This window comes from Macrosteles quadrilineatus, unplaced genomic scaffold (genome assembly GCF_028750875.1).
Source record: "Macrosteles quadrilineatus isolate MER2022 unplaced genomic scaffold, UCM_ALF_1.0 Scaffold_1__1_contigs__length_201487025, whole genome shotgun sequence".
NCBI lineage: Eukaryota > Metazoa > Arthropoda > Insecta > Hemiptera > Cicadellidae > Macrosteles > Macrosteles quadrilineatus.
This window is the reverse complement of record NW_026542594.1, coordinates 82850529-82878328: the sequence shown is the minus strand read 5'-3', so window position 1 is coordinate 82878328 and position 27800 is coordinate 82850529. Positions and strand designations below refer to the sequence as shown.

Genomic DNA, 27800 nt, shown 5'->3' with positions numbered 1-27800 from the left:
TGGAGTCGAGACACACAGCAAGTGATAAAACAACGTTTAGAGCCTGAAAAATACCGAAATGGTGGAAATTTGTCTCGATCAGAGTACTTCGTCGAACGTGTCCTCACACTACAATCATTGACGCCACCCCTTGATGAAGAAGAAATAGTGGATTATTTGTGCGAACATTTCGAAGAACACATCCAAAATGCACAACGCGTCCAAAATGTAAAGACCATACAAGAATTTGAAGCCCTATTACTAAGAGAAGACATCAAAGAACATCAGAATCGAAACCAATCAAAACCAACAAATCAAAATAACAATCCACAAAATAGGACCAATGACCATCCGAGGAGAAACCTCAACCACCGAGATTCATACCAAAAGGATTGGAGGGGATCATACCCAAATAGAAATAATTATGACAACAGAGCATACACTCCAAACAACCATTATCCACACCAAATACCTCAATCCAACGATCGATCCTACGAAAGACATCAAGATCGCAGAGCCAATTATCTACCACCACCAGAAAACCAAAACAGAATTAATCCACGTCAACAACAAAGTAATCAAAACGATGGAAAACGATACCCTACACAGGAAAAAAATCAAGTTTACCATATGATAGCTGAACAAAACCCGAGTCGACCAAATAATACTGTCACACAACCCAACGATCCTAAAGAATCTTTAAACTGATAAGCACTGTCGATAATAGTTGCCTACACTGTAACATGTTAAATTTTGCCATAAGATTTTTTTGTGTAAGGGGCCGATTTAGCTCCAATACAATGTCACAAATGTCAATTTGTAAATCCCGCCAACGTTTGAGTCGGCGGCTTCCATTCGCACAGCGCCGGGCGCTCTGCGCATGCCCGACTGGACCTGCGCACAAGCGTCGTCCCCGGCCGTTGCACCATACGCAGCTCCTCGAGACAGTCGAGGCCAGGACACGAGAGAGCAGACTTCACGTTACCTGATAGTCGAGTCAGGGAGTCGACCATACCCACTACGAGGGCACGAGACAGACGACTGTCAACCACGCACAGGTCTCCGAGGACCAAGTACGACGACTCTGTATAAGGTAGTCATCACCTTGCTTTAAATAGACATTTGTCGTACCGTTCGTTCAAGTCTAGTACAAGATCAAGTTTCATTGAATATTCTGATAGTCAGCTTAACGTAAAACTTGCTTGCGCTAATTGTTCAGTATATTTAGCATTGATCAAGAGTTAACATCATTGCAGCTATACATTGACATTTTGCCTCTCACATAATTCGATACTTTTACATGTAATTAGTAACTGAACTCGATTGAACAATAATTACATTCAAAGGAATTTACCGTATCTCTCATCCTCACACATACGAGGAAACCATTTAGCTGTTGTAGTCTTATTTACTGTGTGTTGTGTGGTTTTAAATTATTAACTCAACGGCTTTAATCGAAGATATCTAACGTTTTGTGGGACGAATTATCTGTAGTGTGACAGGTAAATACTGTGCGACATCAAGACGTGTTATTTGATTGAATTATCGAGATACTAGCCTATTTGTGCAATCTGTGTAAATATCTGTGTAAACCATCCCGAACTGTGGTTCGCCCGCAGCATCCTGCGATCCTACCTGTGGTTCGCCCACAGCAAATAGCTTTAGTTACCTTTAATTCCCTGTGGTTCGCCCACAGCAATTAGTCTTACTTAGTGATAATTACCTTTCCCTGTGGTTCGCCCGCAGCATCCCCCGATCCTACCTGTGGTTCGCCCACATCAATTAGCTTTAACTAGCGATAATTCCCTGTGGTTCTCCCACAGCACTTAGCTATAGTTAGCTTTAATCTCTGTGGTTCGCCCACGGCAATTAGCTTTAGTTAGCTTTAATTCCCTGTGGTTCGCCCACAGCACTTAGCTGTAGTTAGCGATAATCCCCTGTGGTTCGCCCACAGCAATTAGCTTTAGTTAGCTTTAGTTCCCTGTGGTTCGCCCACAGCATTTAGTCGTAGTTAGCGATAATACCCTGTGGTTCGCCCACAACATTTAGTCGTAGTTAGCGATAATACCCTGGGGTTCGCCCACAGCATTTAGTCGTAGTTAGCGATAATACCCTGTGGTTCGCCCACAGCAATTAGTTATATTTAGTTATAATAACCTTTCCCTGTGGTTCGCCCGCAGCATCCTCCGATCCTATCTGTGGTTCGCCCACAGCACTTAGCCTTAGCTAACGATAATTTCCTGTGGTTCGCCCACAGCATTTAGTTATAGTTAGCGATAAATACCTGTGGTTTGCCCACGGAAATTAGCTGTAGTTAGCGATAATTCCCTGTGGTTCGCCCACAGCTCTTAGCAATAATAACCTATATTATTATTGCTGAAATGCTATAAAATGCATACACCTATGCTGAAATGCATACACCTATACACGCTTAACTGTGGTCCGCCCACAGCACTCCCTGATCCCTAACTGGGGTTCGCCCACAGCATGTGTAAATAGGTTACTAACATTTGTGTGCTTTATATAACTATATTTCAGGTGTTGCAGTATAGTAGTGACTATTATAATATGTGTGTGACTTGAATAACGGTATTTTAGGTGATTGTAGTTTCAGCGATTACTAGTGTGAGCGTGTTTTTATTTAACTGTATTGTAGGTGTTTGTGTGAAATAATCATATTTTGCAGCTTAGCTTCTTCCCGTTCCCCAAGATCGACGTATCCGTCCTAACTGTGGTTCGCCCACAGCGATCCGTCCTAACTGTGGTTCTCCCACAGCGATCCGTCCTAACTGTGGTTCGCCCACAGCAATCCGTCCCGAACTGTGGTTCGCCCACAGCACTCCGTCCCGAACTGTGGTTCGCCCGCAGCGCACCTTTCTTTCCATATAGAGAACAAATATGGCAATGATGATAACGTGGGTTCGATTGTTGGAGATTTTATATCTCTTACCCTTTGTCTGAGCCATCCGTTCTCTTTTCAGAATATTAGTCCGCCCTTTACTGTCGATTCGTTAGACATTTCGACCCCTGGAACCGCAACCCAGCGCGACTAGCTATCCGGCAACCGGGTCAAAACCGGACTCGCGTATTTTCCGAACGCCTCACCCGGAAATACGTTGTAGGTTTTGGCGCCCGCGAACAGGGACTTTTACTCGAACACAATAAAGATTAATTTTCGTAAAATTTGCAACTAAGTTGCTGGCGCCCGTTCAGAATGACAGGTGGAACGACTACCACAACCGCTGTTAAGCCCAAGACGACGACTACGAGAACAACCACCCCAACAACGATAACTCCGTCCACTAATGTTGCTGCGACCTGTAGACCGGAATTAATTACCACGACTGACGTTTTAGTAGTAACTACCTCCCAAGAATTGTTAACACCAGCCACTACAACGGCACAGGCCAGAAGTGAGCTCCTACTTCCGCTCGAATCTGATTCTAGAGTTAATTGGGTTTACAAACTGTCCAAAGATGCAATTAAACAAATTTTAAGGGACTATAACTTGTCAGACGAAGGTAAAACTGATGAATTAAGAAAACGACTTGTAACTGCTATCAGAAAAAGTCCAACTAAGGAGATGGACTTTATGCATGTTCCCTCTACGACTAGTAGATTGGTGGATTATCAAACCATACATCAACAGGAGCTTGATACTACACAAGCTGACGATTTGTTAGGAGCACCAGTTTTTCAAACGAAGGAAAATACCAATGTGGTTTTTACTTTTAACAGAGGACTACCTTCAACTCATGCATATGATACTCAGCAATCAGAGGAATTAAGAATCCGGGAAATGTTAAACCTGCCACCCGCGGCTGATTTTCGTACAGTACAAGAAAAGATGTTCACAGCTCAGCCAGGAGCAGACCAGCGCGGTCCAAGGGCAGACCCTTTGAATAATAAATTATATGAATACGGCCCTACAGCATTCCTTCCTCATAGTTCGTATGGAAATAGAGAGCAGACTTTCGAATCTGTACCAGTAGACAGTAGGATGCAATTTACACGTTTACCTCAAGGAGACATTCCAGAACGTAATTTTGAACCTAGGTCAGCGTACACATTACCTGATGCTTCGACAATATTTGCTAAAAGCTATGCTCCGACGAGAAATCTAAATGCTGTGGCAGAAGTTTGCAATCAAGTACGGAAATGGAACTTAAAGTTTGATGGTGAACATCAACCAGTATTGTTTATCGAGAGACTAAATGAGTTAGCTGAATCTTATGATATACCACCGCCACTTCTGCTCAAAGCAATGCCCGAGATGTTGAAAGGAGACGCTTTACTATGGTTCCGGAATAAAAAGGCACAATGGGCCACTTACCAGGAATTCGTCACTAGCTTTGCTGAAAATTATTTCCCTCCAGATTACCGAAGAAAACTTACCGAAGAGATTGAGAAGAGGACCCAAGGTGAAAATGAATCGATTAGGAAGTTTGTTGTTGCTTTAACCACGCTAATGCGTAGGAGAGGAGGCTATTCACAGGACGAAATACTCGACCGTCTGTTCACTAACATGCGACCAGAATACAAGTTAACAGTAAGACGTAACCACTGTTACACCGAGGACGATCTGGTAAATCTAGCCGAAGGTTATGCGAGTTATCTACGGGATAAAAGAAGTTTTCGGCCCCCGCCTAATCATGCTCAATCATTGTTTACTGAAACTGCATACAATCCACGAAATAAAGCGTTTACTCCGTATAAAGTTGATGCTATCGAATCCCGACCTTACTTTAAGGAACACAAGCCAACACAGCAACCTATCTTTCAAAATAAGGAAGTGACTCGTGGAATAAACAGTCCTAACAACAGATCACAACAACAATCACGTGTGACGTTTGCTCAAAGGACACCTCCTCCCAAAGTTTTCTACCCTAACAGTAGCCGACCTGCGAGACAATCCCAAGAAGAAACACGATATGTAGAAAGCTTAAAGCGTAATAAAGGAAATGGTAACAATAATGCCAACAATTCAGAGGATTACGTTTGCTGGAATTGCGATGAACGAGGACACAGATTTCGGGACTGTCGACACCCAAAAGTTATAAGGTGTTTTAATTGCAAAAGAGAGGGTGTGTTAACCACAAAATGTCCGTGTAAGGCGGGAAACTCAGATCGAGACCGGAAAACAAGAGGTGGACCGAGTCTCGCTACAATAAAACCACCTCAATAGAGTGGGAAAATTGGCTAAACAAAGTTAAAAATTTCAATTTTAACACGTGTTCCAAAGTTAATGAATCGAAAAACAGGATTTTCATTACAGTCGAAATTCAGAACGTAAATTTTAATGCCTTGATAGACACGGGCTCAATGATCACTCTAATCGGAACTGATGTTGCCGATTATCTTCGAGAACATGATATAAAACCTCAGATGGTAAAAACAAATATTTGTCTGACCGACCAATCTACACGTACCGTTGACGAAGTTTATGAATTTGAATGTTCAGTTGGAAATAAAGAAACTCGAGTTCGAGCTATAATGGTACCTAATCTGTCTGTACCCATAATACTAGGAATGGACCTTATCATTCCTCTAGAATTGATTACAGTTAACTGTAACGAATCCAGTGTTACACCTGCAACAGGAGCTACGAACATTTTGAAGTGTAATGCTGTTACACCTCTCTCAAAAGAAGAGAACGAAAAACTAGAATGTTTTCTCGATAAAGAACTTGCTCTATTTAACGAAGTTCCGGGTCGTACGAACTTAATCCAACATAGTATTAGACTAAAATCAGACTATCCCATCAAGCAGCGGTACTATCCCCGAAACCCTGCTATGCAGGCGATTATCGAGAAGGAAATCGATCAAATGCTCGCTGATGATATAATCGAACCATCAAATAGTCCATGGAGTAGTCCATTGGTAGTCGTAAAGAAACCTGGTGGTAAAGTAAGGATCTGTATTGATTTTAGAAAAGTTAATCAAGTAAGTGAACTTGACGCATATCCACTACCTCAGATTGGAGCTATTTTAGACAAACTGAGACAAGCTGAGTACATTAGTACACTTGATCTTAAGTCAGGATACTGGCAAGTTCCATTGGAAGAAAAGAGTCGTCCTATAACGGCATTTACGATCCCAGGAAGAGGTCTCTTTCAGTTCAAAGTTTTACCTTTTGGACTTCACTCGGCTCCCGCTACATTTCAACGCCTACTAGACCAAATCATTGGTCCTGAATTTGAGCCTCATGCTTTCGCTTATTTAGATGACCTGGTGTTGGTGTCTAAAACCTTCTCGGAACATTTAACGCTATTGAGTAAGGTTTTCAAGAAACTCAGGGATGCAGGACTTATTTTGAATGAAGAAAAAAGTAAGTTTTATCGAAAGGAATTGAAATACCTTGGACACGTAATTAACGAGCAAGGTATCCAAACCGATCCTGAAAAGGTAAAATCCATTACAGAGTTTCCTACACCTAAATGTCCTAAATATGTAAGAAGTTTCATCGGATTGTCCTCATGGTACCGTCGCTTTGTTGAAAACTTTGCTAAGATATCAAGCCCCTCTAACCCCCCTCTAACGAAACTTACAAAGAAAAATGTACGATGGGAATGGGGTTCCGACCAGGAGACTGCTTTTGCTACACTGAAAGAAAAACTGACAAAAACACCAGTTCTTTCATGCCCGGATTGCAACCAAACGTTTGTTATTCAAGTAGACGCCTCAAATCATGGCTTAGGAGCTTCTCTGACACAAAACTCTGGGAAAAACGAAAAAGTTATAGCCTACGCCAGTCGATTACTCTCAGATAATGAGAAAAAGTTCACTACAACTGAGAAAGAGTGTTTGAGCTTAGTATGGGCGGTAAAGAAATTCAAGCCTTACATCGAAGGGTATAAGTTCATAGCAATTACAGACCATCAAGCCTTGAAATGGCTAATGAACCTCGAAAAACCTTCAGGAAGATTAGCGCGATGGGTTCTTGAGCTGCAACAGTATGACTTTACAGTGCAGTATAGAAAAGGAGCGCTAAACAAAGTAGCGGATGCATCTTATCTTAAAACTTTAAATGCTACTCAATTCAAAGATAAAATAAAAGATAAAATAATTGAGAAAGCCTACTATTCACTTGACGAATTTTTGGAGAACCCTATAATGTAGATAAAAATTCTCTGATATCCTACATGAGTTTATTTTAATTATTTTAACTATTAATTTTACTATAAAATACATCACTATGACGAAACACCTGTTCTTATGTAGGCTATGAAATGTACTTTATAAAGAACGTATTGTGTAAATAAAATATGTCTTATGTCTAACATTTATTATTAAAACGGCGATGGAGCGGGAACGGGACCGGCGGCAAAGTTGGTGCATCGGCCAAGCATTGACGTCTCGTTAACACAACCAGTACCTTGACATTGTCCTTGGTGGTAGGCTGCTTCGGACTGATTGTATTGATATTGAACTAGTTTCGTGGATCGTAAAATTTGAGCGCAGCCATTGGATCTAAATTATACGCCTTTTGCTTTGAGAAGAATTAGATCTGTTCCCTTTTATAGTCATCAGAAAAATGAAACTGTTCACAATATACTTGTGAGCATTGCGGCAAAGAGTAACCACCATCACTGTGTCCAAAACACAAAGGATCGAGTTGAAAAACATGTTCTTCCATGCAATGGATTTGGATGTATGTACAATAAAAAGCACGTAAGATATGCTGTCTAGTAGACTAGACAGAATTTCTTCACGAGCAAAGGATGCAGTTCTTTAAGAGTATTCGTTGTACAGTGACAGTGTACGTATATCCAGTGTCTTAGATCATTCATAGTTTCACACTGAGTATCCTTTTTTTAAATGTGAACTAGATACTTCACTGTGTTTTTCAAACTTTATTCTATCTCTTCCACCCCATCTTTTCCAAAGTCCATTAGCAAAGTACTTGGATTACATTTTAGGGTAGCACGCTTTGTTCCAAATTTGCTGGCAAAGTCACAACCCGTTAAAATATGGAGTGCTGAGAGAACTGAACAAAGGTTATTTCCAAGCCTGTTTGCTATAATATGAACTAGTACATATCATGAAGTTCTAGCTGAACCAAGTCGCATCCACAATTCCTGCAAACCTTCCGAAGAGAATCCATTCATAAAGTGTAAAGCCAACACTACGACATCTGTATCCGAAGACAGAACTACGACTTAATTTGATAACTCGAGCAAAAATGATCCAATTTTAATGCAATTTATCACAAACGTGTAAACCTACGTTTTCAGACGAATTCGGACTATCAAACCAGCACGATCGGACTATGGAAACGGGGGTTTATGGGGAGTTTTATGGGGTAAAAATGGATTTTTCCGATTTTCGACCCTAAAAACACGAAATTTTATAATGAACGACACCATTTTGTAGAGCTCAAAAAAGAAATAACTTTGTATATTGAAGCGTTAAATGCCCAAAAGTTACGGAGATAATTAAACAAAAAAATTAAATTTAAAATTACCATGTTATTCTAAGGAGAATAAATAAACTGTTTTGGTTTGCTTGTTTATGGATATACTAGCTGTACCCGCGGGCTTTGCCCCGTTCAATTTCTTAATTTTCAAGATGAGCTCGTTCGCATGGCTCAATCACGTCCTGGTTGAAGTTTGTTCGCTACGCTCACTCACCTTTGGGTTGGAGCTCGTTCGCTGCACTCACTTGTCTTCAGGTTAGCTCGTTCGCTACGCTAACTCGCCTCCAGGTATTTAGGTATATTCATATTCATATTCATATTCTTTATTCATATTTTTGTACAAAGGTGGTACAATGAATAGTGTCAATAAAAAGAAATACAACTACAATGATATTAGTAAATATTAACAAGTAAAATAATAACAACAAGTCTTTAGCTAGTCAAGAATCAAATACAAAATTAAAGTAACTTAATGCTACCTATGCCAGGGAGGTGGAGAACTCTTCCATAGAATAAATAGCTAAATTTAATATATAATCTTTGAGTAATTTTTTAAACTTATTAAAATCTGTTTCTTTTTTTATATTTTTGGGGATAAATTTTAAAAATCTTTGGCCTGCATTGGACGGTTTTTTTTCATAAAACTTGAGCCTATGAGGTTCAACAACCCCACTTCTTTTCCTAAGCTTATAGTTGTGGCTTGTAATCGGTTTTTCACTCAAATCTTGTTTTCTAGCAATAAGAATAACTTCATATATATATTGTCCATAAACTGTAAAAATTTTTAGATGTGTAAAGTGTTGTTTGGCTGAATCATCCCCCTTAAGCTTGAGCATTATCCTGATAGCTTTTTTTTGCTGTTTTAAAATAGAGTCCATATTTCTTTGTTTTGTTGAACCGTATAATGCTATGCCGAATTGGATATGGGAATGTACATGAGCAAAATATATATTCTTTAAAGTGTTTATATTGCAATAAAAAGACATTTTTGATAGAGCATAAACTCCAGAATTAATCTTTAGCAGGATCTTTTTAACATGCTCATCCCAATTTAGGTGCTCATCTATCGTTAAACCTAGAAAATTTATACTACTTTCCCTGTTGATGTTATGTGATTTATATTCTAGTGTTGGATCTGAAGATTTTCGGTTTTGTTGTGTTTTAAACGTTATGAACTTAGTTTTTTCAGAATTTAAAATAAGGTTATGATCATGTAAGTAGTCCCCAATGTTATTAAGTTCATTAGAAGAAAAAATTTGTATCTCCTCCAATGAGTCAGCTGATAAAATTGAATTTGAGTCATCAGCGTAGAGACATAATTTTGAATTTTGTTTATGAATTATCATATTTTCCATGCCCCTCAAGTAACACAAAAAGAGCAAAGGCCCAAGAATAGAACCTTGAGGCACCCCAAATTTGACTGGTCTATAAGCTGAGTTTGATTTCATTACTTTATTTTTATCCGTTAGATGAGATATTTCTACATATTGAGACCTATTTGTTAAATATGAAGTGAACCAATTAAGAGATCTTCTTGATATACCCAGAATTTTAAGCTTTTCTAGAAGTTTAGAGTGTTTGACACTATCAAAAGCTTTTGAAAGGTCCATGAATATACCTGTTGTAAACTTACCGTGGTCAACTGAGTTGATCACGGTTTCAACAAAAGATACAGCTGCACTGACAACAGATCTCCCCCTTCGGAAGCCATGTTGATTTTCATCCAGCATTCTAAAACTCTCCAAATATTCATAAAATTGTAGATACACAGCTTTTTCATATATTTTAGAAATGGACGGAAGTATAGATAACGGTCGACTTAAACCACAATAATAGGTATATAATTTTTTCGTTGCAAATTAGCTGTTGAGATGTTCCAAAATTATCCTCATTGTTTACTTTTGAATTTGTATATAAGTTGAATGTTAATAAACCATGTGTTATGTATCCAAATACCTAGGCCAACTATTAGCTAAATTAATACCTCTAAATTATCACATGTGTTTACATGCAGTAAAAGGGCAAAAGGTTCCACCTATTGTAAATTTCCATATTTCACATTCTCATCAAACACTGTCATTTATTTAATAAGCTAAATTTATAATCACTGGAAGTTATTTATACAGTTTGAATTATTTTACAAAATTATTTTTCTCTTTCACTTTCAAAAATGTGATTAAAATACTCTTCATATAATACCAACCAATCATAAAAGTAACAGTGAATAGTGACATCAAGAAACCAGTGAACTAATTGTTGAAACAGATGTATGAAATTGAACATCAAGAATCAAGATTTTTTTCAATTGAGAATAAGTAATGAAGAAGCAAGACAGGAAGATTATTTAAAACTTTTAATTGGTGATTTAACTTTACAGTATTTAAAATATCAAGATTTTTCTCAATTATTTAATACATATCATTTTTTTTTACCTCAAGAAATATATTTGTTGAGAAGACTACCATAAACTTTTGGGTGAGATCAAACTGAACTTGTACTTTGCTAAATACTCACATTCCAAAATTTCTATATTGGCTTTTGCCGTTTTGAACTTTTACCTAAATTATAATTTTACTAAATTCAAAATTTGAACTTTCTTCTTTTCAAAAGTGTAAATTGAACTGTATATAACTTGTGATGAACATTAGGCTTATGCCTATCCAACATCACATAAGCCTACTTTAAGCCGGCACATTCCTAGAACCCTGAGATTAAGAGTTTCATCTAAATTTATAACCCTACTTATTTGTACAATTTGACTAATAAAAGGTTTATACGTATTCATCATTGTAAACCCTGGACATTTATTTATTACTTATTTACCAAACAAAGGTTAAAGAACTTTACACTGTTGTCATAAATTAAAAAAAATAATAGTGCTGCACCCTGTTGGTATGCTTTATATGCACCCTTGTAACTTTAATGCTATTGAACATCATAGAACAGAACCAACTTGTTTAATTGAAACAGCTGTTAAGATTCATTAATTCTTTTTAAATATGAAAAATCATAAGGTTAACATGGGAAACTCCAGAGCCACTGGGGCGGAGCCCGAAAGCCCGATCAGAATAAAAACTACTTAGTTTTCCTATTTAATGCCCAAAGAATCGGTGTACCGAATTTCAGCCTCCTAGGTAAATGGGAAGTGAGAGAATTAGTGATGAGTGAGTGAGTGTGTCAGTGAGTCAGCGAGGGCTTTGCCTTTTATAAGTATAGATTATAGTCAAATTTCAAAATGTTGTTTCATTCATACTAAGCTATCAACATTTCAATAAAAATATATAAAAAAAACACCTCAATACCTTCCCTGAAGCAGCAAACGTAAGTACTCATTACAAATCAATGTCATTTTAATAGGAAATCAATCGGTCAATTTTAATATTTTAGTAGAAATGCAGCCAGGTAAATGTTTGCTGATTTTGCAGGTTTGCTGCGACGGGGGTATTTAGACCTTAGATGTAAAGAGCAATTAGTGCTATGTGCCAAATTTAAAAAACAGTTTTTTTAAGATATTAGAATTTTTTTGTCAAACAGAGTAAAAATTTATAGGTCAAATTAACATAAATTCCTCAACTACTCCTAAATAGTTATATTTAGGGCATTTTTGTAAATACAAAAGTTGTTCCTTATTGTGTAAGCAGCATTTGTTGTTATAAAAGTAACTCGCTATATATTACCGTTTTTGAGATATAAGCTCCAGATGAGTTTCATGTAATAAATGCCGCCGCCATTTTTAAAATGGCGGATTCTGAGGTTATGCCCACTCTGCCAAGCTGGCACCCACGTGAAAAATGATAACCCACATGGTACCTACATGATCCCTTAGGGTGTTTTTCTATACATGAAATGCACACGGGAACCTCCCTAGCAAGTGGATTAATAGTTGCAATAACACTTTTATCCAAAATTATTAATATAGTATAGATTATTTCTAAAACCCCAACATTGAATTATTATCCAAACGCCTGATTATTAGTGCATGTGCAAGTGATGAAGAAAGAAGACAGCTGGCTTCAACAATGAACTGATCAACATCCTGTGTGAAATTAAAATTTTCCCCCTTCTCTATTGGGACATGGCAGCATCAACACCTTAAATTCAGTGAGGGTATAATCCCTAACATTTAAAAAGCCAAAGTGATTAAAATTATTTAACTTAACATTAACTTAACAACAGAAGAACAGTTTAGCTTTTACATATACATTTTTTTTTCATTTCAAATTTGTACTGCCACCTCAAGATTTATATTAATTGGACACTGTTACTGAAGATCTGGTGAGAACTCTCCATTTTGCATAAGGCTTATCCTAACTTCAAGAAATTCAACTTAATACAGACCTATTTTTATTTACTTTCTGATTGAACCTAATTATTTGAATTCAAAAACTAATTTATTTTCATCAAGAATAGAAAAACAATATGAACAAGAGAACTAAATTCAACTTTGATAAATTTTCCACATTCTAGGCCTATTCATTGTTGGACTTATTTAATTTACCTATCCAAGCCTAAGAGCAATATCAAAATTATCCCATTTTTCATAATAATTAACATATTTTATTTCATAAATTAAAATATTTGAAGATCTTTTTAGCCAGCCGAGTTCCCCTCCCTGAGATTTATGTAATTTAAACTGATATACCTTATTATTATGAACTCATTGTTCTGTTTTTACTGAGCTAGGCTAAACCAAAGATGGGGACCCTGTAACTTAACTTATCTGTTAATTTAAATATCAAACCCCATTCATCATTGTAATATCTTATTCCTAGTTCATTAAATTTTTATTGTTAAGAAATTCTTCAGCTTAATCATTTGTCTTGCTATAAGTATATTTAATCTAGGCTTAACTTAGCATAATAAAATTTATTACTATTTAATAGTAAGTAAGTTAAAGGTACAAACCTGAACCATGAGTATCAATTTTAGAATCTGAATTTTATTAACTTAATCTAAATTATTACAAACAAGACACACATAGTGTTTTCTTTTAGTTGTAACTAAATTACCTTCAATATTTTTAATTACAGTATTTAAAAATATATATATTTAAGTGTAATCCTACTAATATTATAAATGAGAAAGTTTGGATGTATGGATGTATGGATGTATGGATGTATGTTTGTGACAAGTGAACGCGAAAAATACTGGTCGGATTGGGCTGAAATTTGGCATGATGATAGCTCACATACCCGATTAACATATAGGCATATATATTCTTATTTCAAAAATCCTTTCGGGCTCCGCCCCAGTGGCTCTGCAGTTTCCCATGTTAACCTTATGAGAAATGGAATTATCGAATATTAACAGCTGTTTCAATTAAACAAGTTGGTTCTGTTCTATGATGTTCAATAGCTTTAAAGTTACAAGGATTACCAACAGGGTGCGGCACTATTATTTCTTTTACATTTCTGACAACAGCTAATTTGTAACCAAAAGGTGAGTGAGCGTAGCGAACGAACTTCAACCTGGAGGCGAGTTAGCGTAGCGAACGAGCTCCAACCTAAAGGTGAGTGAGCGTAGCGAACGAGCTCCAACCTAAAGGTGAGTGAGCGTAGCGAACAAACTTCAACCAGGACGTGATTGAGCCATGCGAACGAGATAATTTTGAAAATTAAGAAGTTAAACGGGGCAAAGCCCGCGGGTTACAGCTAGTTAAATATAAATTAGTGAAGAATAAAAACTGTACATGCTAAAACAAAATAAGTGCCTGGGTCATAAATTAAAATATTTCCCATTATACTGTCTAGGTATAACACATGTTAGGTTACATTGTTGTTGTAATAAACCTAGAAGAAAGAAAATGAAATGTGCTTGTGATGGAAGATCTAGATAGAGATGGATGTGGGAGCCAAGTCTCCAGTGATTAACTTAAATAGTCAAAAGTCTAGAAAATTAACATGCATAACATATAGAAATATCGATGATAAAGAGACATTAAGAAAGAAGATAGGTAAGTATTCAACAGAAATTGGTAATATCAAACTCAATAAACATTTAAAAATCATCATTAATTTCCAACCACCATCACATCATTGTGAATAGCCTAAATTCAAGTGACTGTTTCAAGCTAAGAACTTAAAGCCTAAATTTTATGACTCTCATTATTTAGTAGCCTACATTAGTAAAAATTAAGTAAATTAGCCTATCAGAATTTCATACCCGGCACGAACCAACCCCTAGATTAAGATCATTGTTTTCCAATTTGTTATCTAGCCCATCTATAAAACTTAGACCAAAATATAAGTTAACTGTCATAGCCCATGAGATTGTTGTAATATAAGTTAGAACTGAAATATATCTTTTTGTAATTTTATTGGAATGTTGATTATCTATTTTTAGGTAAATTTATATTCATAAAATCGAGTAGAAAAGTGGAGTAGGTTGCAGAATAAAGGCTAACAGGCCTAGCCTAAATGAAAATACATAGAGACATTGAGGTAAATTTAGACGCAGTTATTGATCGTTTCGGAAAATGCAGTAATCGAAGATTGGAATTTTTAGTTTGAGCCTATTTAGTTTTGTTCATTGCAACTTGTTAGTTTTTGTCTTAGAAGATTCAATTTTATTAAAGTGTGTATGTTTTGACAGCAATTTTTTTTTTCATTTCAGAAGTGTTAGTTTTAGGTTAAGTCATTTCAAACTTTGTCCCGTAATTTTTTTTAATTAACAGTTGATGATAAACTAAAACTTAGGCCTACATGTTCAAATGGATTGTAGAATTGATTTATTTCAATGAGTGTTCCCACATTACAAGACACATTATAAGGTGCTCAAATTTGATTGGCGTGTTGGAGGGGGAGGTTGGATTTGCCGACCGCCCCTCCCAAACCAGTTCTCTGGATCCACTCTTGCTTATAGGGGGCCCAGTCATAATTTGTTCAAATTATCAAGCAGCAGGTTTGCGAGTAATTACTTTAACAGAATAATTACTTAAGGCACTGACCTGTTCAGGAGCAATGATGCCAGGACAGTTGGGTCCAATCAGGCGGGATTTGTTTTGTCTAACGAGTCTGTGCTTGACCTTGACCATGTCCTGCTGAGGGATGCCTTCTGTGATGCAGACAATCAGCGGCATTTCTGCGTCAATGGCCTCCATAATGGCCTTAGCAGCACCAGGCGGAGGCACGTATATTACAGTGGCTTCTGCCCCTGTAGCATCTCTAGCCTGTCACAGTACAGTAAGCTAAACAAGTCAAATCTGCTAGAACTTTCACAGAAATTATGTTTTCATATCTCTTTAAATTATCCTATACTAGGCTACAATTACACAATTACGTTTACACGTACATTGATTAAATAACTGCTCCAACAAGTTCCTCTAAATAGTTAGACATATCTTAAGTTGTATGCTAAAAATAATATTTAAGCTGGGCTCTGTTATGGGAAAACAAGTTTTTGCTTTTAGTTAAAACATTTTATTGAAATTTGACAAAAATATTGAAATTTGGCCTTAGGCCACTGTGAAAAATATTAAAACCTAAACATTATATGCTTACACAAAAAAACCATCTACAGAAGACTAGCAACGTACTAAATACCCCTGTCGCAGCAAAATTTCCATTTTAGAATTTTTTTCTGTAACCGTTAGGCATACAAAAACTCTACAATACAGTATGATTGAAAAGTCCCGGAATGGTGTAATATGTTTTTTACAATTGTAGATAAAGTAATAAGATTTGATAATTATTTATTGATTTGGTAAATCAATAATGACTAAAAATATCTACTCTTTTAAGCTATTATTAATTTTAGCGAATTCATGGTATTTTATCCCTTAAGAGTCTGTAGTACCTAGGGCATTGGTCCGAACTGATGGTGGCACGCTGGGCCAAGTTTATCCGAACTACATGGGTCATTTCGATTTTAAGCAGGATGTTGTTCAACCAGTTTTAGACAGAACGTTGTTCCCGCGATTGGGTGACATGTGTGTGAGTTGGGCCCTGGGGCTGACGTCCGAGGGTGTTTCCCCAAACGTGATCGACAGAGCACAACTTTCACTTCTAGACCCCAAACCCCGGGTGCTCCTTACCTACCAGCTACTGCCAACCAGCAGTCGTTGTGTTTCGACAACTCGATCCCACAGTTGGAGCACACAAAGTAAAAGACATTAAAATATTAATTTTGATGTTGATGACACAACATGGAATACGGAAATCGATAAAATAAAGTATCGGTACAGTTTTTTATACACACTAAGCACTTTTTTTTACAAAACTGAACATAATTTTAGTTTATTTTTGTATGTAAATGAAACATTCATTTGGTTAAACTGATATATTGGTTTGATTAACATAAATAGTTTATACAATCCAACTGTCAGTTCTATTTCATGTAAAAAGACTAAGCAGCCACTAAATAAAATACAAAGATAAACAGTATTTGTTAATTAGGTACTTACGTATTAAACGGAGGCCACATTTTGTCAGCGCGCTGCGGCGGTTATGTTAGGTTGGGTTATCATAATAGAAAGTATAACTCGTCTGGTATCGTTCGATTCATAACGAAGCGAGGAAAGTCCTACACACATAATATTTACGATAACCCAACCTAACATAACCGCCGCAGCGCGCTAACAAAATGTGGCCTCCGTTTAATACGTAAGTACCGTTAATTATTATGTCTTTTATTATTGGCAATATTCCCGTGGCGGATCACGGGCGGGTTAACTATGGTGTTTAATAATGTACCTCTCCTGTTATTCAAGCTTATGCGTACGTGTATGAAGGAAATTTCTGTTACTATCCATTGCAAGAAAAATCAAAATGTTCATAAAAAATTATGTAAAAATCAAGAAGTGGAATTCAGCTTAAACAAGAATATATACCGTTTAACTAAATATGGTATGTCAACATTATCAACCATTTAACACTGCAATTTCCATAATAACATTATTTAGACAAGTTTTAAACTTTTCAATAGGCCATAAGAAAAAAAATACTACTTTAACCCTTTGAGTGCCAACGTCCGGGGAACCGGACGTTTTTAAAACGAGCCAAAAGTGCCGACGTCCGGCCGACCGGACGTTTTTAGAACGAGCCAAAAGTGCCAACGTCCGGCTAACCGGACGTTTCGTAATGATCGAACAGTTGTCATAACAACCGAATGGATACTCAGATTCTTTTAATCCATATATTAACATTGAGTCGAAAGTTACTAGATGCGATACATTGATTTTCGTTGGTCGAAATACAGTATCGAAAATTCAATTTTTACGAAACTTTAACCTAAAAATCGCCAGATCGCGCTCGGCATTTTTAGCGCGACCTTCGGGAAAAATCATCGGCATTTTTTGAGCGTTACTTTTATTTCTTGCCTGGCACTCTAAGGGTTAAAAAGGATATTATGTGTATTCAAAATCAATTATAAAATAGTACTAGCTGTGTGGATCTTGTAGTCAGTTGAAACCTTCGTACATTCGAACAGCAGTTGGTTTGCTTATTTCTTATTTCGACCTTTTACATCTTCGATTCGATATATTAACCGATACTGTCCTGATTTATGTTAAATGAAGTATCTTATATACTACTAGCTGTAACCCGCGGGCTTTGCCCCGTTTAACTTCTTAATTTTCAAGATGATCTCGTTTGCATGGCTCAATCACGTCCTGGTTGAAGTTCGTTCGCTACGCTCACTCACCTTTAGGTTGGAGCTCGTTCGCTGCGCTCACTTGCCTTCAGGTTACCTCGTTCGCTACGCTAACTCGCCTCCAGGTTGAAGTTCGTTCGCTACGCTCACTCACCTTTTGGTTGCAAATTAGCTGTTGTCATAAATGTAAAAGAAATAATAGTGCTGCACCCTGTGGGTAATCCTTGTAACTTTAATGCTATTGAACATCATAGAACAGAACCAACTTGTTTAATTGAAACAGCTGTTAAGATTCATTAATTCCATTTCTCATAAGGTTAACATGGGAAACTCCAGAGCCACTGGGGCGGAGCCGATTGGACGGATCACGAAATTGATGGTGTATAAACCTATTCCATGAAATTCTACATGTATGTACCAAGTTTCGTGGCAATCGGTTCAGCGGTGTCTGAGTTTATCACTGCCAAACAAATATATATATATATATATACAAACATCCTCTTTTATACTTATAGATTTAAAAAATTTGGTTTTTCTTTCCCGAGTTCGTTTAGCTTTACTACCAGACCGATTTTCATGATTGAGGTCTCAAATTGAAGGTATGCACGCACATATTTTCCATCAAGCATTGGCGGCATATAATTATCTATAGTTTCACTTGGTTTTTATGTAAACAAAATTTGCTCTACATGTATTTCTTATGGGAGTTAATTTGGTTTCTCTTTGCCGACTTCGTTTAGCTATTCTACCCGACCGATTTTCATAATTGAGGTTTATATGTGAACGAAATTTGCTCTCCATATATTTCTTATGGGAGTTAAGTTTGGTTTCTCTTTACCAAGTTCATTTAGCTCTTCTACCCGACCGACTTTCATGATCGATATCTCAAATTGAAGGTATGCACGCACAGATTTGCCATCAAGCATCGTCATAAAATTATATATTATCCCACTTGGCTTTCACGTAAACAAAATTGCTCCCCATGTATTTCTTATGGGAGTTCGCATCGGCAAATATTTACCTACTGAAAAAACATAATTTGATTTTTTACGAATTCTTATTTCAATTCAAGATGTATTTCACAAGTTATAATGATATAATCCTTTATATTTTGGTCTAAGCGCCTCCAGTGAAATACTGCCTTTCATTCAAGCTATTACTTATTCAAATCGGACGAGTTTTAAGCAAACGCAAGGCGAACAACCAACATAAAAACTATTTTTGATAAGGGTTATCTACGATTAAAAATTAATAGCTCCTGTATTGTTCATGTTTTTCTATATAATCACTAAATTATAGGCTTTAATTTGAGCTATTGATCCTTTGAATCAGTTAAGCTCAAGATACTGTATTACTCAATCAAAAATCATAAATGTGATTATTTCTCGGATATTATATTTATTTTAACGCTGCGGAGCAGCATGGGTCCTCTAGTAACAACTTATAAAAATCCAAATTTTGATATTTTTGACCTTACAGTAATTACTCATATCGGCCGTACTGAAAACTTTGCATCGCCGACAAGAGGTCCCTTTTTGCTTTCCACATCACATACAGAACTATTCCTGCTTCGATAAGATATTGACCTAGGACTTTGCCCCGCAGGCTTTCAAAGTTCTGAGGAGAGAGTTTTAAATGTAAATATTGATTGGTCTCCAAGGTAACAAAGAACAAGCCCACAAAGTTAAACACGTTGCCTACCACATGTCACACTCATCTGTATGAGGGGCGTTGTGATACCTAGAGGTGAATGTGTTAACACGTTGCCTACCACATGTCACTCTCATCTGTATGAGGGGCGCTGTGATACCTAGTAGTGAATGTGTTAACACGTTGCCTACCACTTGTCACACTCATCTGTCTGAGGCGCGTTGTAAACCTAGTAGTGAATGTGTAAACACGTTGCCTACCACATGTCACACTCATCTGTCTGAGGGGCGTTGTGACACCTAGTAGTGAATGTGTAAACACGTTGCCTACCACATGTCACACTCATCTGTCTGAGGGGCGTTGTGACACCTAGTAGTGAATGTGTAAACATGTTGCCTACCACATGTCACACTCATCTGTCTGAGGGGCGTTGTGACACCTAGTAGTGAATGTGTAAACACGTTGCCTACCACATGTCACACTCATCTGTCTGAGGCGCGTTGTAAACCTAGTAGTGAATGTGTTAACACATTGCCTACCACATGTCACACTCATCTGTCTGAGGGGCGTTGTGACACCTAGTAGTGAATGTGTAAACACGTTGCCTACCACATGTCACACTCATCTGTATGAGGGGTGTTGTGAGACCTAGTAGTGAATGTGTAAACATGTTGCCTACCACATGTCACACTCATCTGTCTGAGGGGCGTTGTGACACCTAGTAGTGAATGTGTAAACACGTTGCCTACCACATGTCACACTCATCTGTCTGAGGGGCGTTGTGAGACCTAGTAGTGAATGTGTTAACACGTTGCCTACCACATGTCACACTCATCTGTCTGAGGGGCGTTGTGAGACCTAGTAGTGAATGTGTAAACACGTTGCCTACCACATGTCACACTCATCTGTCTGAGGGGCGTTGTGAGACCTAGTAGTGAATGTGTTAACACGTTGCCTACCACATGTCACACTCATCTGTCTGAGGGGTGTTGTGAGACCTAGTAGTGAATGTGTAAACATGTTGCCTACCACATGTCACACTCATCTGTCTGAGGGGTGTTGTGAGACCTAGTAGTGAATGTGTTAACACGTTGCCTACCACATGTCACACTCATCTGTCTGAGGGGCGTTGTGACACCTAGTAGTGAATGTGTAAACACGTTGCCTACCACATGTCACACTCATCTGTCTGAGGGGCGTTGTGAGACCTAGTAGTGAATGTGTAAACACGTTGCCTACCACCTATCCCGACCCGAGGGAAAAGTACTAAGGGAAAGTGCTGAGGGAAAAGTGCGCAGGACTTTCGCTGGGTAATGGGTACCTTCCCCCACTCTCAAAGCACTTTCTGACCCTATATAAGGAGCTTCCTTGGGAACTTCGTCAGTTGGTCCTCCCCCTGCCAGTAGGCGCCACCGGTGGGTCCCTTCCCCCGCGCTAGAGGCGTGTTGAGCTCGGTGCTTCCCGTTCCCCAGCACTAGAGGCGTGTTGAGCTCGGTGCTTCCCATCCCCGCACTAGAGGCGTGTTGAGCTCGGTGCTTCCCGTTCCCCCGCACTAGAGGCGTGTTGAGCTCGGTGCATTCCGTCCCCCAGCACTAGAGGCGTGTTGAGCTCGGTGCATCCCGTCCCCCAGCACTAGAGGCGTGTTGAGCTCGGTGCATCCCGTTCCCCAGCACTAGAGGCGTGTTGAGCTCGGTGCATCCCGTTCCCCAGCACTAGAGGCGTGTTGAGCTCGGTGCATCCCGTCCCCCAGCACTAGAGGCGTGTTGAGCTCGGTGCTTCCCGTTCCCCCGCACTAGAGGCGTGTTGAGCTCGGTGCATCCCGTTCCCCAGCACTAGAGGCGTGTTGAGCTCGGTGCATCCCGTCCCCCAGCACTAGAGGCGTGTTGAGCTCGGTGCTTCCCGTTCCCCCGCACTAGAGGCGTGTTGAGCTCGGTGCATTCCGTTCCCGTACTATGAGATGTTCCAAAATTATCCTCTTTGTTTACTTTTGAATTTGTATATAAGTTGTTTATAAACCATGTGTTATGTATCCAAACACCTAGGCCTACTATTAGCTAAATTAATACCTCTAAATTATCACATGTTTACATACAGTAAAAGGGCAAAAGGTTTCACCTATTGTAAATTTCCATATTTCACATTCTCATCAAACACTATCTTCTACTATTTTATAAGCTGAAATTTGTAATCACTGGAAGTTATTTATACAGTTTGAATTATTTTACAAAATTGTTCTTCTCTTTCACTTTCAAAAATATAATTAAAATACTTGATATAATACCAACCAATCATAAGTAACAGTGAATAGTGAGTGACATAAAGAAACCAGTGATAACCAATTGTTGCAACAGATGTATGCAATTTAACATCAAGATTTGGAATTGCATAGTAAGTAATGAAGAAGCAAGGAAGGAATATGATTTAAAAATTTTAATTGGTGATTTTTAACTTAACAGTATTTAAACCTCAAGATATATCTCAATTACTTAATACCTATCATTTACATCAAGAAATATTTTGTTTTTGAACGACATGCTTTTTAGGCGAGGTGTTATTATTGATGTAGATTTTTGTGGGCTTCACTCACCTTTATTTTTGTTCGTGATGTCCGGGACTCGTCAAAACACATAAACACACATATATACAACACAAAATCGTCCACGGCATCAAGGTCCGACGTTTCGCGGAACTCAAAACAACGTTCCGCTTCTTCAGGGTATTAAAAAAACTATTTTTAGCCCGCACGCGGGTCGAACGCCTAACCACGACTGCCGGATCAGCTGAGCTTGGAGGAGGACGGGCGGGGGCGGGGGTAGGTGCATTGTCCATTGTTGATAAGCCATTCACGCTCCTGGCCTTATCTCGTAGTTGTTCTAGTTCGTTTTTAACAATGTTTAAGTACACCGTACTGACATCCACCGATGGTCGTGAGAGTGGCTCGTCTTCTATTGCCATGAAAAGCGACTCTGCCGTATTTCGTTTCCTCCAATCAGACTCCTTGTATAGAATTGCAGACGAACCCCAATCAACAATATGATTAGTTTCTACAACGTGTTCACATATCTTAGAGCCATACTTATCCTTGTTTTTGACTTTTTTTATGTGTTCATTTATTCGAACTTTAACTGGTCTAGAAGTTTGGCCCACATAATTTCTGCCACAAGAACACGGGATTTTGTAGACAATGTCTTTTGTATTTTGTTGCTCATTAACGGGTTTTAGTTTTGTGACACGACTACGGATAGTATATTTATTTTTGAAGACAGTTCTTATATTGTATTTGGAATTCACCCGTCTCAATTTTTCCGAAACATTTTTAACGTATGGAATACATACAGTGGTCAGGGGTTTTATCTTGGTGCTAGGGTCTTCTGGAATGTTTACCCTATTTAAGCTTTTTAAGGCCTTAGCAAAAACGAAGGGAGGGTATCCACAGTTTTGGAGATGTGTTTTTATGTTTTCCAGCTCTGTTTTAAAAATTTCCTCAGTACTACAGATGGATTCGGCCCGTTTAATCAAACCAATGGCTAGACCTGTCTTAACGTGTGCGGGGTGATTGGAGGCAAAGTTGAGGTATTGGCCTGTAGCAGTAGGTTTCCTGAACACACTAGTGATCCAACCTTGTGACTGTTTCTGGACCAATACGTCTAAAAACGGTAATTTGTCATCTTTTTCCAGTTCAATAGTAAATTGTATGGACTCAACCTGACTGTTAAGGTGTTCTTTAAATTTTAATAGTTCTGACATTGAATCTTCCCAAATACAGAAAACATCATCAACATACCGTAACCAGACTCTAGGCTTAGTTTCAAATGATTCAATTGCGTCCTGTTCAAACTTTTCCACGAAAATATTAGATAGGATCGGGCTTAAAACGCCGCCCATTGCCATTCCTGTAGTTTGTTCATAATATTTATTCTCTACTAGAAAGTAGTTTGACCTAACGCAGACTGTCAACAGTTCCATTATATTAGACACAGGAATTTTGGTTCTATCTTCCAGCATCAGGTCATTTTCAAGTTTTTCACGTACTATCGCCAGGCATGGTTCAATGGGAACGTTAGGAAACAAGTTGGTTACATCAAAGCTAACCAATATAGTACTATTGCTAGGTTTAAAATGGTGTATTTTGTTAACAAAATCCTTCGAATCTTTCACAAAACTGTCAGATTGGCCAAAATAAGGTGTAAGTAAGGGCAAAATAAATTTTGAAAGTTGGTAGTATGGTGAGTCTATTGTACTAACTATTGGTCTTAGGGGGATGCCAGGTTTATGTATCTTTGGAAGTCCATATAAATGCGGAGCTTTACTGAACTGTGGGCTCAGTTTCCTACTGCCTACAGCTACCTACTGCTACAGGCCAATACCTCAACTTTGCCTCCAATCACCCCGCACACGTTAAGACAGGTCTAGCCATTGGTTTGATTAAACGGGCCGAATCCATCTGTAGTACTGAGGAAATTTTTAAAACAGAGCTGGAAAACATAAAAACACATCTCCAAAACTGTGGATACCCTCCCTTCGTTTTTGCTAAGGCCTTAAAAAGCTTAAATAGGGTAAACATTCCAGAAGACCCTAGCACCAAGATAAAACCCCTGACCACTGTATGTATTCCATACGTTAAAAATGTTTCGGAAAAATTGAGACGGGTGAATTCCAAATACAATATAAGAACTGTCTTCAAAAATAAATATACTATCCGTAGTCGTGTCACAAAACTAAAACCCGTTAATGAGCAACAAAATACAAAAGACATTGTCTACAAAATCCCGTGTTCTTGTGGCAGAAATTATGTGGGCCAAACTTCTAGACCAGTTAAAGTTCGAATAAATGAACACATAAAAAAAGTCAAAAACAAGGATAAGTATGGCTCTAAGATATGTGAACACGTTGTAGAAACGAATCATATTGTTGATTGGGGTTCGTCTGCAATTCTATACAAGGAGTCTGATTGGAGGAAACGAAATACGGCAGAGTCGCTTTTCATGGCAATAGAAGACGAGCCACTCTCACGACCATCGGTGGATGTCAGTACGGTGTACTTAAACATTGTTAAAAACGAACTAGAACAACTACGAGATAAGGCCAGGAGCGTGAATGGCTTATCAACAATGGACAATGCACCTACCCCCGCCCCCGCCCGTCCTCCTCCAAGCTCAGCTGATCCGGCAGTCGTGGTTAGGCGTTCGACCCGCGTGCGGGCTAAAAATAGTTTTTTAATACCCTGAAGAAGCGGAACGTTGTTTTGAGTTCCGCGAAACGTCGGACCTTGATGCCGTGGACGATTTTGTGTTGTATATATGTGTGTTTATGTGTTTTGACGAGTCCCGGACATCACGAACAAAAATAAAGGTGAGTGAAGCCCACAAAAATCTACATCAAGAAATATTTTGTGGTGAAGACTACTATAAACTTTTGGGTGAGATCAAACTGAACTTGACTTAGGCCTACTTTGCTAAAATACTCACATTGCAAAATTTCAATTGACTTCTGCCGTTTTAACTTTAACCTAAATTATCATTTTACTAAATTCAAAATTTGAACTTTCATCTTTTCAAAAGTGTATACCTAATTGAACTGTAACTTTTGATGAACATTAGGCTTATGCCTATCCAAAATCACATAAGCCTACTTTGAGCTGGCACGGTACTCCTAGAACCCTGAGATAAGAATTTCATCTAAATTTATAACCATATTTGTACAATTAGATAAATAAAAGGTTTATATGTGTTCACTATTGTAAACCCTGGACATTTATTTATTTACCAACACCCATAGACTAATAAAGAACTTTACAACTAGAGGCGTGTTGAGCCCGGTACATTCCGTTTCCGTACTAGAGGCGTGTTGAGCCCGGTATATTCCGTTACGGCACTAGAGGCGTGTTGAGCCCGGTGCAGCTGGTTGGCGTGTTGAGCCCCAGCATCCGTTTTTATTCAGTTTAAGTCCCCGGTGGCCAATGGAGCTGCCTCCCGGGATCATGTATCCGTCTGGAGGGGAATGAAGAGGCCCTACTACACTATTTAGAAGAGAGCCGTCTAGGAGAGACGGTAGTTGGCATCCGACATTGAGACTGGCGACACCTAGAGAAGCTGCTGCGTTTGGGTTCAGGAAGGTGAGCCGCCCAGCACTTCCCGAGATAGGAGTCTGCATCCGTCGGTGACAGCGTGAGGAGCTGCTACGCAAGGGACAACTTTCCGCCTAGCACTTTTCGAGAAGAGTCTGCATCCGACAGTTACTGGTGGCATTGAGTGGAGCTGCTGCGTTTGGGCTCTGGTTGGTGAGCCGCCCAGCACTTCCCGAGACGAAGCCAGTTAGAGGACTGCAGGAGCTGAGAGGAGAGGACTGCAGGAGCCGAGAGGAGAGGACTGCAGGAGCCGAGAGAAGGAGAGGACTGCAGGAGCCGAGAGAAGGAGAGGACTGCAGGAGCCGAGAGGAGAGGACTACGGGAGCCGAGAGAATTAATTAATGTTAAAGTCGCCACATACAATTGACTTTTTTCTGCCGACTGATTTGGTTTAGTAACTTTTCTAAGATGCAAAAAATTTTTTGGACATCTCCATTAGGACTACGATATATGGTTACTAGCAATAAATTCATGTTTATTATTTCAACAGCTGCTATTTCACAGTCTAAATCAACTGATAATTTATTCATATCATTCATTACTTTGCTACATGATGGGTCATAGCGAGAAAAAATTGCTGTGCCCCCATGAATTCTAGAAGTTTGGCAATAGCTAGTGACATGATGAAGGTCGCTAATTGAACATATGTTGATTTCATTAACTTTTAACCAGTGTTCAGTTACGCAGAGAAAATCTAAATTCATTTCTTTTGCAATCAATTCTAATGTATTGACTTTATTCAGAAGGCTTTGACAATTTTGTTGATAAATTGTTACAGTGTTTTTTGTGTGAACATTATTATAATTTTTATTACCTGTAAAACTATTTATTTTTTTCTTGTTTGTAGTTCTACCATTCATTAAAACATTTTTACATTTACTGGACTTACTTAAGCTAATTTCATCACAACTAATAACATTTATTACATCTATGGGTGGGTCAGAGGGTCTGGTTGTTGTCGATGAACCGTTGAAGCCGGTGGGGTGGAGTTTCCCGACAGCAACTCTGTTCCTGGAGGAGGTGGTTGACTCATAACTCCTGGTCTCTGAGGGCATCTTGACATCACTGGTACAGACACACCAGGCACTTCTGTTTTAGATTTTCTTACTAATGGTTCCAGCAATGTTTCCTCCAGTGTATGGTTGGGCTCGGGAATATGTACAGCAGCCATGTTAGGAACTTCTGACAAGGGATTATGGGTCTGAAGATCGATGGGAGCGTAAAGACTTTGCTACCCCACAGATTTTTTGGGATAACCATAGTTTACCTTTGTTGTTCAGGTGCAAACCATGGTGGGTATGAAGGTGCCTCCCCGCTTCATATGCATTTACCATCTTTACGTTGGAGTAATTACAGCTCAGTTCACTCAGGATTCTATTTGTTTTCCGAATTTCCTCATTAACACACGACCACATCTGCAAGATCATATCTATGAGGAATATTCACCAGAATTATATGTTTATTAACGTGTTCGTCAAGAGCATCCTTTATTGTACTTATAGCTTCATGTGCTTCATTACGTGAAACATCATTAGTCCCGCACAAAACTACTAATACATCTTCCTCTGTCAGCTTCTCACCCCTCAGGTTTCCTGGATTAAGAACAAGCTTCGCCCCCCCCCCCCCCACCACCAGGAGCTACAAAGGCCACCGTTTTGTGGGACTGAAGAATATTATTTATGTTCCGAGATAGCTCACGTCCATGACTATCAGCGCACACCAACATCCTATAATCTGCCTTTTTTGGATTGTCTTCTGCTTTTTTGTAGGGCTGATTCGAATGGGTATCTTTGAAAGCTGTCAGTTTAGATGATGTTTTCCTTCCAGAAATCGTTTTCTTCGCAGGCTTACTAATAACTTCATGTTGTATGTTGTTTTTCTGAATCACTGAGATATAATATATATATGAGGTTACATTACCTTAATCGCCAAGTGATCCATGTAGTCCAAAATCTAGGATTACGTACGTTTCGACGTCAATGCGTCATTGTCAAATCTACAAAAACTTTTTTAAACCATAAGGGTCACGTCATAGTTTTT

The 27800-nt window shown here is 38.5% G+C and overlaps 1 protein-coding gene across 1 annotated transcript in view; it reads right to left on the bottom strand.

Annotated features, from left to right (window-relative positions):
* The window catches only part of LOC128983685 (succinate--CoA ligase [ADP/GDP-forming] subunit alpha, mitochondrial), a 132261-nt gene that overhangs the window by 82690 nt on the left and 21771 nt on the right, over positions 1–27800 (bottom strand). The window contains exon 3 of the mRNA XM_054403087.1: positions 15342–15563. Within this exon, the coding sequence (XP_054259062.1) occupies positions 15342–15563 (222 nt within the window). The remainder of the gene's footprint in view (positions 1–15341; positions 15564–27800) is intronic.